This window comes from Grampus griseus, assembly GCF_964374135.1.
Source record: "Grampus griseus genome assembly, chromosome: 1".
NCBI lineage: Eukaryota > Metazoa > Chordata > Mammalia > Artiodactyla > Delphinidae > Grampus > Grampus griseus.
The window spans coordinates 142,116,078-142,131,949 of NC_139017.1; the positions used below are offsets into that span (position 1 = coordinate 142,116,078).

General features: G+C 39.1%; 1 protein-coding gene across 2 annotated transcripts in view; it reads left to right on the forward strand.

Annotated features, from left to right (window-relative positions):
- Window positions 1-4,528: 4,528 nt before the first annotated feature.
- Window positions 4,529-15,872, forward strand: part of AGBL4 (AGBL carboxypeptidase 4) — a gene marked incomplete at both ends in the record, with an annotated part of 1,409,253 nt that continues 1,397,909 nt past the window's right edge. For both annotated transcript variants that reach the window (XM_082661428.1, XM_082661429.1), the window contains one exon: window positions 4,529-4,562. In XM_082661428.1, the coding sequence (XP_082517554.1) occupies window positions 4,529-4,562 (34 nt within the window). The remainder of the gene's footprint in view (window positions 4,563-15,872) is intronic.

Sequence of the window (15,872 nt, forward strand, 5' to 3'; positions counted from 1 at the left end):
TCAACATCAGAAAATCTATTAATTTGTTTTACTGCATTAAAGGAGAAAAAACACATGATTGTGTTAGTAGTTGCAAAAAGAGCTTTCGATTTAACATTCAATATTTACATGTAATTGAAAAACTTTGAAAACTTCTTCAGTTTGACAAAGACTTTTGAGTCAAAAGTTACATTTAACGTAAAAAATTTAGATGTAGCACCTTTAATGTCAGGAAAAGACAAGAATCCCAGCTATAAACTACTTTTAAACACAATACTAGAGGCTCTGGCTAAAGTAATAATACAGGAAAAAGAAATAGTTAAAAGAATAGGAAGGGAAAAGACAACTATGGTTTTGCAGTTGATTTTTCTAATAGGTTAAAAAAATCTGAAATAGTCAACAAACTGTTAGACATAACATGAGAGTTCACTGAATTTTACAATTCTAATATTAACTCATAAAAATCAATAGCATTTGTCTACATAAGGAAAGCAAGTATAAAAAATTATAGAATATAAGATATTCACAATACTATAAAAGCTATGAAATATCTGAGTAGTACATTTTAAGTAGTATTGTCAGGGAAGACCTCTCCAATAATGTAATATTTGAGATGAGATCGGAATGAACTAAGAGGCAGGCAGATATCTGAAAAAAGAACAGTCTGGGCAGAGGAAATTATAAGAATAATGACTTTGCACCATTGATTTCTCTCTTCCTTTCAACATCAGAATCTTTTCCTTTCTGTTGAGTTCAGTCATGTTCTAACTTTTAAATATTTTATTCAGGCTAACAAAAAAATCCCTAAATAACTCTTTTATAGCCTTAGCATAGGGCAGTTGGTTTTTTTTTTTAATTAAAACTTAAGAACCAAATAAGAAAAGACTGGTAATATTTTTAGAAGGCCAAACCAACATAAGCAAAGCAGAAATATAAATGACAAGTTTGATTAAAAAATATTTTCATCTCTCTTCTGCCCCACCCTACACTTCATCTGGCTCACCCCAGGTCACCCTTAATACTCAGCTCAAGGGTCATTTCCTCCAAAAATCCTTCCCTATGCCTACCAAGGGCATCTCTCTTTGATGCTCCTATACTTTTCTGAGCATGCCTGTATCATTGCTCTTACCACATTTTTTTGAAATTGTAAACTGGATTTGTGTTAGTCTTTTCTTCCTCATTAAATTGTAAACGTTAAAGACATGGATTTTTGATGTGAAATTACATGATTTCTTTGCACATTCCAGTCTTCCCTGGGTTTGCTACTTTCTGACTGTGTGACTTGTATAAGTCACTTAAACTCTCTGAATCCCAGTTTCATCTTCTGTACAGGATGATGACATTTATGCCAGTTTTACAACGAGAATTAAATGAGTTTGTACATGTGAGAAATGTGATTATAACTTGAATATCTCTTTCATTCCATACCACATCTAACTCAGTGCCAGGCTCATAGAAGGTGTCATTTTAAAAAATGTTTACAGAGGGAGTGGGTGAATCCTACAGGGAATATTTTTCTGAAGGAAGCAACCCTGGCTTTGTGGTAGGAGGGTGGCTGGCTGTGGAGGCAGAAACCACGGGAGATCTTTAGGGAAGGCAGACCTCCCAGGGACACTCTGAATGGCAGCATGGGAAAACCCACTCCCATGGCTCACGTAGGGGGCATTTCTATCCTACACCCCATGTTGTGCTATTTCACACAACAAAAGGGAAGTCTCTGAAGACTCCAGCAGGAATGCACTACTTCCTGAAGAGGAGCTGACACACAGGAGAACTAAACTTGGTCCTGTCAGTGCTGATTTTCCCAGGCATTTCATCTCCTCTGCTCAGTTGGCATTTATGTATCAATACTGTCCGATAGAAATTTCTGCGGTGATAGAAATGTTCTATATATATGCTGTCCAATACAGTAGCTACTAACCACATGTAGCTATTGAGCACTGGACATATGGACAATCTGACTAAACTGATTTTTAAACTTTATTTAAAATTTCAATTGAACAGTTCAGTTACATAGAAACATGTTTGTTGACTTTTCAGATTACCTTTGATGAGAACCTTCCATGTGTTTCATAAATTTGTGTAGATTATTTACTACACAGCCTTTTGATTTTCCTGGCTCTAATCTACTCTATATACAGCAACCAGCACAGCTGACCAAATCCATGACCTCCTTAAAAACCGGCCAATGGGTTTCTACCCATTACAGGATCAAGTCCCCCACATTTGAGTTCTCCAAATCTGCCCTTACTTATTGGTGTGGCCACTCCTGCCTTGGTCTTCACCTCAGATACACTATCCTTTGCTTTGCCCATGCAGTTCCTATTGCCTCAACCATCCTTTCACACTGTATCCCTATATTCTTTGCCCATCTTACTGCTACTTGCCCTTGAAGAGTCTGATCAGACACTCCTTCAGGAAGCTTTCCCTGAATATCCCTTCACTGATCCCCTCTATCCCAGGCTGGGTTGTGTGCTCATCCTCTGGGCTCCCACAGTCTCCCATGCTTTCTTCTATCAGGACACTGATCATGCTGGGTTGTAATTACTGATTAAATCTCTTTTCCCTTCTGGATTGTGAGCTCCTAGAAGACATGGACAGTGTTATATTCACCTCTTCATCTCCAGCAGTTACACACAGTCTGCCTCAGCAGAGAAATCAAGGGATGTTTAAGTGAATTATTCTAAAACATCCTAGGTTCTTTATTTACTAAATTTATACTTGTCAAATGCATTTTAATCTATCACACCATTTGTGACTTAGAGAATTCTTTGTGGAAGGCAGGATCTTTGTCTCAGTTTGTTGGAAAAGGAAACTGAGGTTCAATGAGTATGTCAGCTACAAATTGGCACTTGCCATCTACCTCTACAAGGATTAAATCATGTGCTGTTGCAACTGCTGACTTTCAACACCCCCTGAAAGGAGTTCAGGGTGGAGAGCAGAAATGAAGCCCTCTGTGCTCTGGGAAAAACTGGCAGAACAGTTCTTCAGATAGTTAGATATTTTCAGGAGCCGATTTTATAAGCCCAATTCTTATATCTCATATCTAGAAAAGCACTAAAATCCTTCATGGTGACGTCTGCTTCTCATGACTAGCAGTAACCTTCATGAGACTAGCAGAAACCTTCTGCATAAATATGTGCTTGATTGCATGTACTCCCCCTTCACCAAAATCACATATATACTGACCTTCCCCCTGCTTATTTGGAACAGTTTCTCAGAGCTATATGAGGTGCTGTCTCCTGGGCTATAGTTCTCATTTTGCCCCAAATAAAACTTAACTCGCAACTTCCACCTTGCGCATTTTTTTAAGTAGGCACATTCTTCAAGACTCAGCTAGGGTATCCACTCCACTCTGAAGACTTCTCTGATTAGCCATCCCCCCCGGCTCCCTCCCCCCAACTTACAGTTCCATCGCTCTGATCCTGTAGCACTTCAAAGACTAGTTAACCTCTATCAAAGTCATTACCTCTTTTCCTTTCCCTGTGAGCCCCTGGAGCAGTAGGGGCCTACCTATCAAGGTATTTGGTAAAAAAATTAAGTGTTCAATAAAACAGGCAAGAATGTGCAGGCGTGAACCTAGGAACAATGTTTCATTATGTAAACATTTACTTGGCACCTCCTTTGTGTCAAGCACAATGCTGTATTATGGAGTATACAAAGATAAAGACACTGACCCTAAGTATAAGGGAGCTCCACTGTCAAGTGAGGAAAAGAGAAGTAAATAATGCATAAAGCATTGCCCTGTGCATTCCTGTCCTAACACTTAGACTGTGGGAGGATAGAGCAGTTCTGTAAAGAATAATGTTCCAGTTTGGTCTTAGAAGGTAGTGGCAATTCACCAGAGATGGGAAAGAGCATCCTAGTATACTGAGAAATAGACTAGCGAAAGGGAAGCCTTTTCTAGAGTTGGGGGCTGGTGCGGTTGTAGAGCGGCGAGAAGGCGGACCCCGTTAGTCCTTCGCGTGTTTGGGGTGGGGTGGGCACATAATTATTGATTCTCAGGGCTTTTCAGTTTAAGATATAAGTTACTCAGCACCTCGATCAGGGACAGGCACGCAGTGGGGAGAAGCGCTGGGAAATCAAGAAGCCTGTCCCAAGCTCCCGAAGTTCAGTACCAACCACAGTAAAGCTAGCCCAACCATCTCTTCGGTCAGCTCGAGCACCCGCGTGCGCAGCAGGAGAGCGCGACCCCAGCGGACCTGGTCCCCGCGCCCCAGAGGCGGCCGAGCATGCTCAGTTGCCAGCACGCGGTAGCCAGGTTGCAGGGTAGAAACGCAGCGGAGTCCCAGCCTTGCAGGCGGCTGTCCCGGGACGGAGTCTCGCGCCAAGGGGGCCTCGCGCCGAGGGGGCGGGGCCTCGGACGCACGCTAGCTCCCAGCCTGCCCCCCGCCACACGCCGGCCGGCCGCACGCCGGCCGCCCGTTGCCCTGGCAACCGTCGCGCCGCGGCTTCCCGAGGTAGTTCCTGTCAGCTCGCGGATCCCATCGCCCACTCCCCACTGCCCTCTAATTTTCGCGTGGGCTCAGAGGCGGAGGGAGAACAAAAAATGGCGGAGCGGAGCCAGACGGCGCCTGAGGCAGGTCGGTGGGGGCGGTCGATCGGGGAAGCGCTGAGGCTGCACGGCTGTCCTGGGCCTGAGGGGACAGCCGACTTGGGCATGGCGCTACTCCTGAGGAGGCCACTTCTGTGTTTGCGCGATGGGGCTATGACCTCGAGGTCAGGGGTCAAGGGAGGAGCGTACCCCTCTGAGTGGCGGGCAGGCACCCCGGAGTCCAGGCGTCGCAGGGGTGTATGAGAGTGTGCACACTTTTGAGTGAGCATTGGCTGAGAAAGGGCAGGGACCCCACAGAAGACGCCGGACTCCCCTCCTGAGGGGCACCTGTGATGGGGGCTGATTGTAGGGGGTAGGCTGCGTCATGGGGGGGTTGTACACAGTCATGTGGGAATATGGGAGGGTTCCCTAAAGGGGCATGGTTTAGGGGAGAGGGGCTCCGATTCTGAGGAGGTAGGTGTAAGTAGGAGGAGTGTCACTTTAGTATCAGGCAGTGCCATGGAAGAGGGATATAGGAGTGTTTGTGCTTTGGGGAATTGTAGTGCCTGAGGGTCACCCCTGGTCACAGAGAAAGTATACAAATCCTCATATGGGTCCTTAAGAGTACAAAAGGCTTGAGGGGACACCCAGTCCTTTAGAATCCTACCAAAGGAGGCTATATGGGTATATATGGGATCAATGGGTATATATGGAATCAGTGGGTATATACGGGATCAGTGATCTTGAAGGTCATTCAGAATCAGAAAGGGGTGCATGTTCACATATCTGTGGGTGAAAGGTAGTCTTTAAAGTGCAAGGAGACTAACAGGCAGGGAGACCTAGGATCCTGTTCCTGAGGGGGCAGCCTTGTGAGTATGCCTGGGCTTGGAGAGATAGTGACCTAAGTGTCTTACAGGGTCATAGAAGAGAGCAAGGGTTTTTACAGTTCTGTGTGTGTGGGAGGGAGTTTGTCCCTAAAAGGGTCTGGGAACTGAAGAACTGGAGCATCAGAGTGATATCCGTGTGTGTGTGTGTATGTGTGTGTGTGTGTGTGTGTGTGTGTAGAAAAGCAGTGGCTTTGGAGATATGTGTGGTGGTGGGTGATGGAGTGATATACATGATCTTGTATATGTGTCCTGATTAGGTAATTTGGTTACAAGAGTGATCCACTTGGAGGTGGAGGAGGGAGGTTGTGGTTATGGGAAGAGCATACAATGACTGCAACTGGAATCTGTATGAAGACATCAAGAATGGTTCAAGAGACCATTCTCTCTCAAGACCTGCATGGTTTCTCTTTCTTTCATGGCATCTCTGTTCTTAGACCAAGTAATTCCTCTACTCATTTTATAGTTTAAGCTCCCTCAACTTGAACATGTGCATTCTTTTTTTCATAACATACACTCAACACATGTTTGAGTGCCAGCTATATGCCAGGCATCAAGTTAAGCACTGAAAACTCTCTGCTTGTGATTCTCTTACCTTACTCTTTTTTCTTTTCCTTTCCCCAATAGACTTATGCCTTCACACATATTATTTAATATACTTATTATTTTTATTGCTTATTGCCTGTCTTCCTCCTCTAGAATGTAGGCTCCATGAAGGCAAGGGTCTTTCTTGTGTTTCTTAATTCCACATGTCTAGAACCATACCTGGTGTAGAGTTAAGTTATTAATTAATAAATATTTGTTAAATGAATGACTGAATGACCTGATATTGTCTAGATGTTCAAGGAGCTTTCTCTAAGGAAGTGATATTTTAGTTGAGATATAATAGAGATTGAATAAATGAAGAGAAGGGCAGAGAGTGGTCCAGGAAGAGGGAAACCATGTGCAAATACCTGAAGGTAGGAGGAAACATGATGCACTGTATTTAAGGAACTGAAAGGAGACAAGTGTGGCTGCACGTAGGGCAATAAAAGGAGAAAAGAGGTAATCTGAAGCAGATCTTGCAGGGCCTTACAGGCTATGATAAGAATTTTGGTCAAAAATCCTAAAATGGAGAGAAGGAATTGAAAAATGTTTAAGAAAAATCAATAGGACTTAGTGAAAGATGCGAATGTGAGAGAAGGATGTTATCAAAGTGTACTTCTAATGTTTTAGTTTGTGCAGCTGAATAGTTGATGGTGCCATTATGGAGATAGGGAGTCCTGTGAGGGATCTTGGCTGGGTTTGAGAGGGAAGATCATGTGTTTGGTTTTGGGCATATGGAATCTGAGGTATCTTTGAGATATCCAAATAAGTAAGGAGATTGGCAAGGAAGTTGAATTTATAAGAAAAGTCTGAGGTAGCATGGAGTTAATTACTGAAGCCATAAGTGTGGATGAAATTGCCTAGCAGGAGAGTGTGAGGAGAAGCAGCCTGGGATGAAGTGTTGAGTAGCTGCAACATTTCAGTGCCTTCCAAAGAGACTGAGAGTAAAGAGCACAAGCAAAAGAATGTTTCAAGGTAAGTGGCATATTCAACAGCTTGAATGCTGCCAAGTGATATAAAAAGGAAGACTGAAAAACTAGATTTAGCAACATATTTAGCATCATTGGTAACCTTGATAAAAGGAAATTGATGAAGGTAGGAGTCAAACTATTTAACTTCTGAATCACTAATAACTGGCTTGATCTTTGTTTCATTTTTTAAAAATAAATTTATTTAATTTATTTATTTTTGGCTGCATTGGGTCTTTGTTGCTGCGCGCTGGCTTTCTCTAGTTGCGGCAAGTGGGGGCTACTTTTCGTTGCGGTGCACAGGCTTCTCATTGTGGTGACTTCTCTTGTTGTGGAGCAGAGGCTCAAGGTGCTCGGGCTTCAGTAGTTGTGGCATGTGGGCTCAGTAGTTGTGACGCATGGGCTTAGTTGCTCTGTGGCATGTGGGATCTTCCCAGACCAGGGCTCGAACCGGTGTCCCCTGTACTGGCAGGCGGATTCTTAACCACTGTGCCATCAGGGAAGTCCCTCAATATTTGTTTCTTAATTCAGATCCCCAAGAAAGAGAATCTGATTGACACACATCATCTTTTCCCACCAGATCATGTCATAGATCACAAGCCAGTGTAGGACTGACTGTCTTTGAATTGGGTATACATCTATTGCTGGCTGGAGACACCTGGTACAAAATATGTCTGTCAGGTGATTCCTCATCTCAAGAGCAATAGCTAACATTTATGGAGTGTTTATTATCTGCCAGACATTGTACTAAGTGCTTTAAATGATTTAATCCACTTCAGCATCATAATTACTCTCTAAGGCATTATCTCTATTTAACATGTGAAGAAGTTTTGGCACAGAGGAGTTAAACAACTTGCTCAATCTGCAAATAATTGCAGGTTTTTGGCTATTTTAACATTATCTAGATTCATTATTTGGCCTTCTGTTTGTATTGCAACATACTACATACTGAAGAAATAATAGCCATGATGATAATTCCTTCCCTACAGGAAATATTCTAAGCTAAGCATACATTAGCAAGGTAAAGTGAAAAGAACTGGGAGTCAGATCCTTGTTTAAATCATGTTTCTGTGACTTATTTGATGTGGACCTCAGATTCAAATTTTCTGATCTTCAGTTTCCTCATCCTTAAAATGGGGATGATATTTACAGGATAGTTGTGACTAATAGTGGATATATATGAAGAGTCCAATAAATGGTGTTTCCTTAATTCCCCTGAAGCTTGAATATAAAAATTCAAATGTATTATATGTACTTTACATATAAAAACGAGCTTTAAACATACAGTGATTAACATAAGACATTTCATTTTTCTTCATTAGCATAATTGATTTGCTGTCAGAAGAAAGACAGACGTCAAGTTTTGGAGAATGTAGAATTGTTAGCTGAACTATGTGTCATGGGACAAGTCTCTATATGAGGTGGATTTTGAGAAATTTCTTGAAGGAGTGAAGAGACACTTAGGATACTTTTTAAAGCATGCAGGTAGCTCTGAAAGATGGTCAGATTTGCAAAAGGAAGTTTCTTCTTTTAAATATTATACTTTAAAATGAGGACATGAATATTAGAATTTTTCTTCTTCTCCAACAATTTGACTATTAATAACAATACAAAAGAAACTTATAGTGAACTAAATGTAGAGGTATTAGTTTCAGGCTAGATTGTACCTACTTCAGTTTCTCAGATTCTTCTCCTGCCTTTCCAACTATCACAAAAAAAGCTTTTGTTCAAATTACTGGGTTAAATGATTTGTTTTCCTATATTGCCAAGTTTGTTACTTTTGTGGAGGCCCATGTTGAGCAGAAATTTTAGAATGATGCAGTATGTTAAAGTGGCCTGAACCTTGATCACTTTCTCTGTGAATGAAATGAGTTGTTTAAAAAAAGCAACATTACATTATCTGAAATTATCTATAGACAGAATCTTGAAATTTTAAAAAGCCTTGGAAATGAGAATAATGTCTTCTATCTTTTGTTAGGAACTGGGCAAAATAGTTAAGCTTTTTTGGCTATAGTTTCCTTATTTGTAAATTTGGGATAGTAACACCTACTTTTCAGGTGACAATTAGAGATAAGGTATGGAAAGTGCACAATGTTTTACACCCCCAAAGAAATGGTAACTTAATTGGTGTATGCACGTGTGTGTGTGTGTGTGTGTGTGTGTGTGTGTGTGTGTGCCTTTTCCTAAAGCCTTACTAGTAAAATCACCTTTAAAAGAAGAAGAAATCCAGGTCTGCAATCTCTTATTGAGCAGCCTTGCAAATATATTTCAGAATTCAGATTCTTTTTTTTTTTTGAATTATGGAAAGACAATAAAGCCTTATATATTGCTTTATGTACTTATATATTTCAGAATTCAGATTCTTTTTTTTTGGATTATTGAAAGGCAATAAAGCCTTATGTATTGCTTTATGTACTTAGTATTTCATTATGTACTGTTTATTACATAACACCCCCAATGGGATATGGGAGAGTATCCTATAATCAAACACATTAATATCACATTCACACTAATTGAATAAAAGTTATAAATAGCTTCACATCAATTTAGGTTAAGTTTTGCTTACAGATTAATTTTGGCACCAAAGTTGTGAAAAAAATGACTGTTTTTAGAGATTCAGGGATTTTGGAATTATGGAAAAGGGAATGTGGACTTATATAATTTTATCCCTTTTTAGAAATATTTTTAAAACTTCAAATTATTTTTTGTCGCATTTATATCTTTTGTAATATCGGTGAGGTTGGCTTTGTGAAAAGATCCCAAAAGTACTGGGACAGAAAACACCTTTTGTTTCCATGATGCTATGTGCTCGTTTCTTCCAAGGAGCTCTGATAATGTCTGTATTTCTGAGATCTATGAATGTTGCATTTGGTTTTTCTTTTTTTGCGGTACGCGGACCTCTCATTGTTGTGGCCTCTCCCGTTGCGGAGCACAGACTCCGGATGCGCAGACTCAGCGGCCATGGCTCACGGGCCCAGCCGCTCCACGGCACGTGGGATCTTCCCGGACCAGGGCACGAACCCGTGTCCCCTGCATCGGCAGGTGGACTCTCAACCACTGTGCCACCAGGGAAGCCTGCTCAGGGTAATTTTCAATGAGAGATACTAGAGAACTGTAGCATTAAGTTCAGAAGGATGCCAATATTTTGATACATATTCTTAACAGTCACAGCTTTGTCTTTTCGTCATTTAAGAACAGCACAGTCTTCTGTGAGTTTCAGAATATATTCATTAATTGCTAAATTTCAGCAATGTAGGTGTTAATTTTAGTATTAATTTAAGAAAAATTTTAATTCTTAGCTGAATTTGATTTTTCTGATTATAAAAGATTATCACAAGTGTGAAAGCTTTTGATAATTTATTAATGGTGTTCACCATATGGGAATATGATAATTTTTACTTTTTATATTTCCCATTTATTTAATGGGATTCATTAAAAAATTTCTTTTTTTCAAACTGTAGAGAAAGAAGTTTTTATTTGTCATATATTTTTGAGAACTATTGATTGTGAATATTTGACTCTCAAAATAGGCTTTCAGAATAATGTACTTGCATGTCAACTGAAGGAAAACAAAACAAGCAAACACAAAGATGCATAGAATTTTATATAAGATTAAAAACTTTTATATAGGCTTGGAAATTCCTAAATAAAAACTTTCAACAATTTTACAGAAGGACTTCCCTGGTGGTCCAGTAGTTAAGACTCTGTGTTCCCAATGCAGGGGGCCTGGGTTCGATCCCTGGTCAGGGAACTAGATCCTGCATGCCTCGAAGATGCCGCGTGCTGCAATTAAGACCTGGTGCAGCCAAGTAAAGCAAACAAACAAACAAAAAACTCCAAAACGATGTTATGGAAAAAAAAATCTGAGATTTGGTGTAAAGGAATGGAAAAAACAATCTGCCAACAGTTATAGTTTGCTTGCCTTTTTTCAGGAGTCTTAGAATCATTAATTTTAATATATTAATCTCTATGTCAGGCTTTGTGGAAGAAATCATTATGCTTTGGACTGTGTTATTCGTTTAAAAATTATTCATTCAAAAATATATATTGAATACCTACCATGTACCTGGCATTGTGCAAAACTCTGGAAATTCAGAGATGTATTAGACAAAGTTCCTGCCTTCAAGGAGCTCCCATCCTAATGGAGGAGGAATAGAGTTAGAAAATTACCATCCAGGCAATGATAGAGTTGTCCACAGAATTCTGAGGCCAGAGAATGGTTCCCTGAGAGCCTGTGGGTGGTGGTGGCAGTAATAGTTCACTAAAGCTTCTTGGAGGAAGAACCCATGAATAACAGTCTTGAATGTAAAAAGGAGTTAGTCCAGCGATGACGGTAGGCAGAGGGACTAGGAGAGTATAGTAGGATTTGGAAGGCAGAGAGAGCAACACGTGCACAGAAAGTTGTGTGGTGAGGGAATAAAGCTTATGCAAAACATTGCTAGTATTGCTGATCTATTAACAGAACTGAAGACTGTGGTCCTTCCTACCTCCTACCCCCACCCTGGATTGGTTCTTAAACATTTCTGGGGTCATATATCCCTTTGCCTATGTGATGAAAAAACAATAATTCTTTCTCATGGAAATGCACATTATGTGTAGACACACAAAAACTTGAAAATGATTTCAAGTGGTAACATCCATCCCCAGAAACCCAGGTTAAAAAATCCTCTATTTGTTAGTAATGAGGTTACATTTAAGAATCTGAAATCTTCAAAGTAGGAATACTTTGGTGGAAAGGGTTGATCTAATATCTGGGCTAGAGCAGGTTCGAAGTAAATGCTGGCCCCTACATTATTTGGTCATCAGTTTATCTTACACTTTTAGCTTCTTTGTAGTTTACTTTGTGTACATTCTCTTATTTTGCCTCACAGTGGACCTGAAGAAAGAATCCAGTTACGTAGTTAGGTTCAAGAGAGATTAAATGATTAGTTCAGGCTTATGTGGCTGGAAACGGGTCTTTCTGATTCCAAAGCCCAAATTCTTTCCATTTTTGCTCTCCTGTAAGTAGAAAAGACATGCATAATATTATAAGACACAGTAAGGGAAGTGTGAATTTTTATCTTTATATTGAATGTTAGAGGTCAGGCAACTTACCCAGAGTCACGTAAGAAGCAAGAAGAGGATCCAGAACTGTAGCTCAAATTTCCTGATTCCCATTCAGTAAATAATAATAGACTGCCCTAAAATGGAGAGAGATAAATAACCAGGTATTATAGTAATGACCTTTAAAAACAAAGTTATTTCAGTAAGACAGTCTGCCATTTACAGTGTTACTTCTTTCCTTTCAGGTACTTTGAGTATATCTTGTTTAATTCTCACAAAATTCCTGCAAGGGGGTATAATTATCTCAGTTTTACATATGAGAAGATTAGCATTCAGAAAGAATAAATGGTATATATGTACCACAATGTTCATTGCAGCTCTATTTACAATAGCCAGGACATGGAAGCAACCTAAGTGTCCATCCACAGATAAATGGATAAAGAAGATGTAGCACATATATACAATGGAATATTACTCAGCCATGAAAAGAAATGAAATTGAGTTATTTGTAGTGAGGTGGATGGACCTAGAGTCTGTCATACAGAGTGAAGTAAGTTACAAAGAGAAAAACAAATACCATATGCTAACACATATATATGGAATCAAAAAAAAAAAAGGTTCTGAAGAACCTATGGGCAGGACAGCAATAAAGATGCAGATGTAGAGAATGCACTTGAGGACATGGGGAGGGGGAAGGGTAACCTGGGACGAAGTGAGAGAGTGGCATGGACTTATATATGCTACCAAATGTAAAATAGATAGGAAAGCAGCTGTGGGAAGCAGCTGCATAGCACAGGGAGATCAGCTTGGTGCTTTGTGAACACCTAGAGGGGTGGGATAGGGAGGGTGGGAGGGAGATGCAAGAGGGAGGAGATATGGGGATATATGTATATGTATAACTGATTCACTTTGTTATAAAGCAGAAACTAACACACCATTGTAAAGCAATTATACTCCAATACAGATGTTAAGAAAAAAAAGAGAATAAGTGGTATAGCTAAGACTACATTACCAATTAGTTTGAGAACAGGAACTACAACCTGAGGCTCTCTGGCTCTAAGTTCATACTGATAGGACTTCTCTGCTCTGCTTCTTGGCTTTATTTCCTGGGTATACTGTCTCAGTACTGATAGAAGGGGAAGGCATACAATAGAACTTAAATAACAGATTTTCTTCTCTAGAGGAAGAGGTAATACATGTATACATACCGTAATTTTCAGACAAATGTATTAAACAAAAAGTATGTGTTTGTTTCTAATTATTCTAATCATGAGGTTAATGAAGTTTCTCATCTTAGACATCTCTACACATGTACTGAGTAAATTAGTGCTGGATAGTAGGGACTAAAATAGCAATTCGCACATGGTTGCTACATAGTAGGCATTCAATAAGTATTTGTGGAAGAAATGAATGAAAAGTTTTTTTATCCATAAATTTTATGTTTAAATATTTGAACTTAGGCTATTGGAAGCTGAGCATGTTGAACCAAATGAAGGGAGAAAGTGGGGAAACTTTTGACATTTTACAAACAAAATGTACTAGTTGAATATAACACAAACACAGTTGGTGAGCTGGGGATGGAAAAGCTCATTTAAAACCTCATTTGTTTTGGCTAATAGGAGTCTTTTGTATTACCATACACATTTTAAAATAATTTGGTCTAGTTCTGTGAACAATGCCATTGGTATTTTGATAGGGATTGCATTGAATCTGTAGATTGCCTTGGGTAGTGTGGTCATTTTAACAATATTAATTCTTCCAATCCAATTTGTGTCATCTTCAATTTCTTTCTTCAGTATCTTACAGTTTTCCAAGTACAGGACTTTTACCTCCTTAGGTAGGTTTATTCCTAGGTATTTTATTCTTTTTGATGTGGTGATAAATGGAATTGTTTCCTTAATTTTGTTTTCTGATAGTTTGTTGTTAGTGTATAGAAATGCAGTAGATTTCTGTATATTAATTTTGTATCCTGCAACTTTACTGAATTCATTGATGAGTTCTAGTAGTTTTCTGGTGGCATCTTTAGGATTTTCTATGTGTAGTATCATGTCATCTGCAAATAGTGACAGTTTTACTTCTTCCCTTCCAATTTGGATTTCTTTTATTTTTTTTTTCTTCTCTGATTGCTGTGGCTAGGACTTCCAAAACTATTTTGAGAAAGAACAGGGCTGGAAAAATCATGCTCCCTGACTTCAAACTATACTACAAAGCTACAGTAATCAAAACAATATGGTACTGGCACAAAAACAGACATATTGATCAATGGAATAGAATAGAGAGCCCAGAAATAAACCCATATTCTTATGGTCAATTAATCTATGACAGAGGAGGCAAGACTATACAATGGAGAAAAGACAGTCTCTTCAATAAGTGGTGCTGGGAAAACTGGACAGCTACATGTAAAAGAATGAAATTAGATCATTCTCTTATCACCATATACAAAAATAAACTCAAAGTGGATTAAAGATCTAAATGTAAGACTGAATACCATAAAATTCCTAGAGGAAAACATAGGCAGAGCACTCTTTGACATAAATTGTACCAATTTTTTTTTTTTTGGCTCTGTGTCCTAAAACAAAAGAAATAAAAGCAAAAATAAACAGATGAGACCTAATTAAACTAAAAGCTTTTGCACAGCAGAGGAAACCATCGACAAAAAGAAAAGACAACCTACTGACTGGGAGAAAATATTTGCAAATAATATGACCGATGAAGGGTTAATATCCAAAAATATATAAACAGCTCATACAACTCAACATCAAAAAATAAACAAAAAAATGGGCAGAATAACTGAATAGACATTTTCTCAAAGAGGACGTGCAAATGGCCGATAGGCAGATGAAAAGATACTCAACATTGTTAATCATCAGGGAAATGCAAATCAAAGCCACAATGAGATATCACCTCACACCTGTCAGAATGGCTGTCATCAAAAAGGACACAAATAACGAATGTTGGCAAGGATGTAGAGAAAAGGGAACCCTTGTCTACTGGTGGTGTGAACGTAAACTGGTGCAGCCACTGTGGAAAACAGTATGCAGGTTTCTCAAAAAACTAAAACCAGAACTACCATATGACTCAGCAATTTCTTTCCTGGGTATATATTCAAAAGAAAAAACCACACTAATTTGAATAGGTGCATGCACCCCAGTGTTCATAGAAGCATTATTTACAATTGCCAAGATATGGAAGCAACCTAAGTATGTCCATCAACAGATGAATGGATAAAGAAGAAGTGATACACACACACACACACACACACACACACACACACACACACACACGCTGGAATACGACTCAGCCATAAAAATGTGTAATAGTGCTTCTATGAGCCTCAGTTTTATTCATCTTTAAAATGATGATACTAATCCTTTACTCGATAGAGTTGTGAGGGTGTATGTTATGCATATGATAGAGTAGAAATTCTATTAACCAACTTATTGGATTAATTGATGCCTTCCATTCCATGAGGTATACAGCTTCATATATATTTAAAGAGGCTCTCTGCTCATGTTGCTACCCCAGATACTGGAAGAGAGCAATTTTAAAGATGTGTATTATAAATACATTAAAAACTTAAAATAATTTTAATTAAAATTGGAAATATCATCCATAGCAGTAATGTTCTAGGTTCTCTTTTACTAATGTCATTACCAGTGTACCACCACAAGAATAGCAATGATTATGAGAAATGCTAGTAAAATTTTTGCAGCTTGGTAAAAAATTATTATAAACGTTTTGAACTTTCTAAAGAAAAACTGGAAGGCCTTATCTCAGTTTAGGTTTATCAGTATTTTGGGTTCTTTGATTTGAAGCTCAGCATCACTCATATTACAGAACTGGATGAAGAATCAAATGATTTAATGAACAGAGTGGATA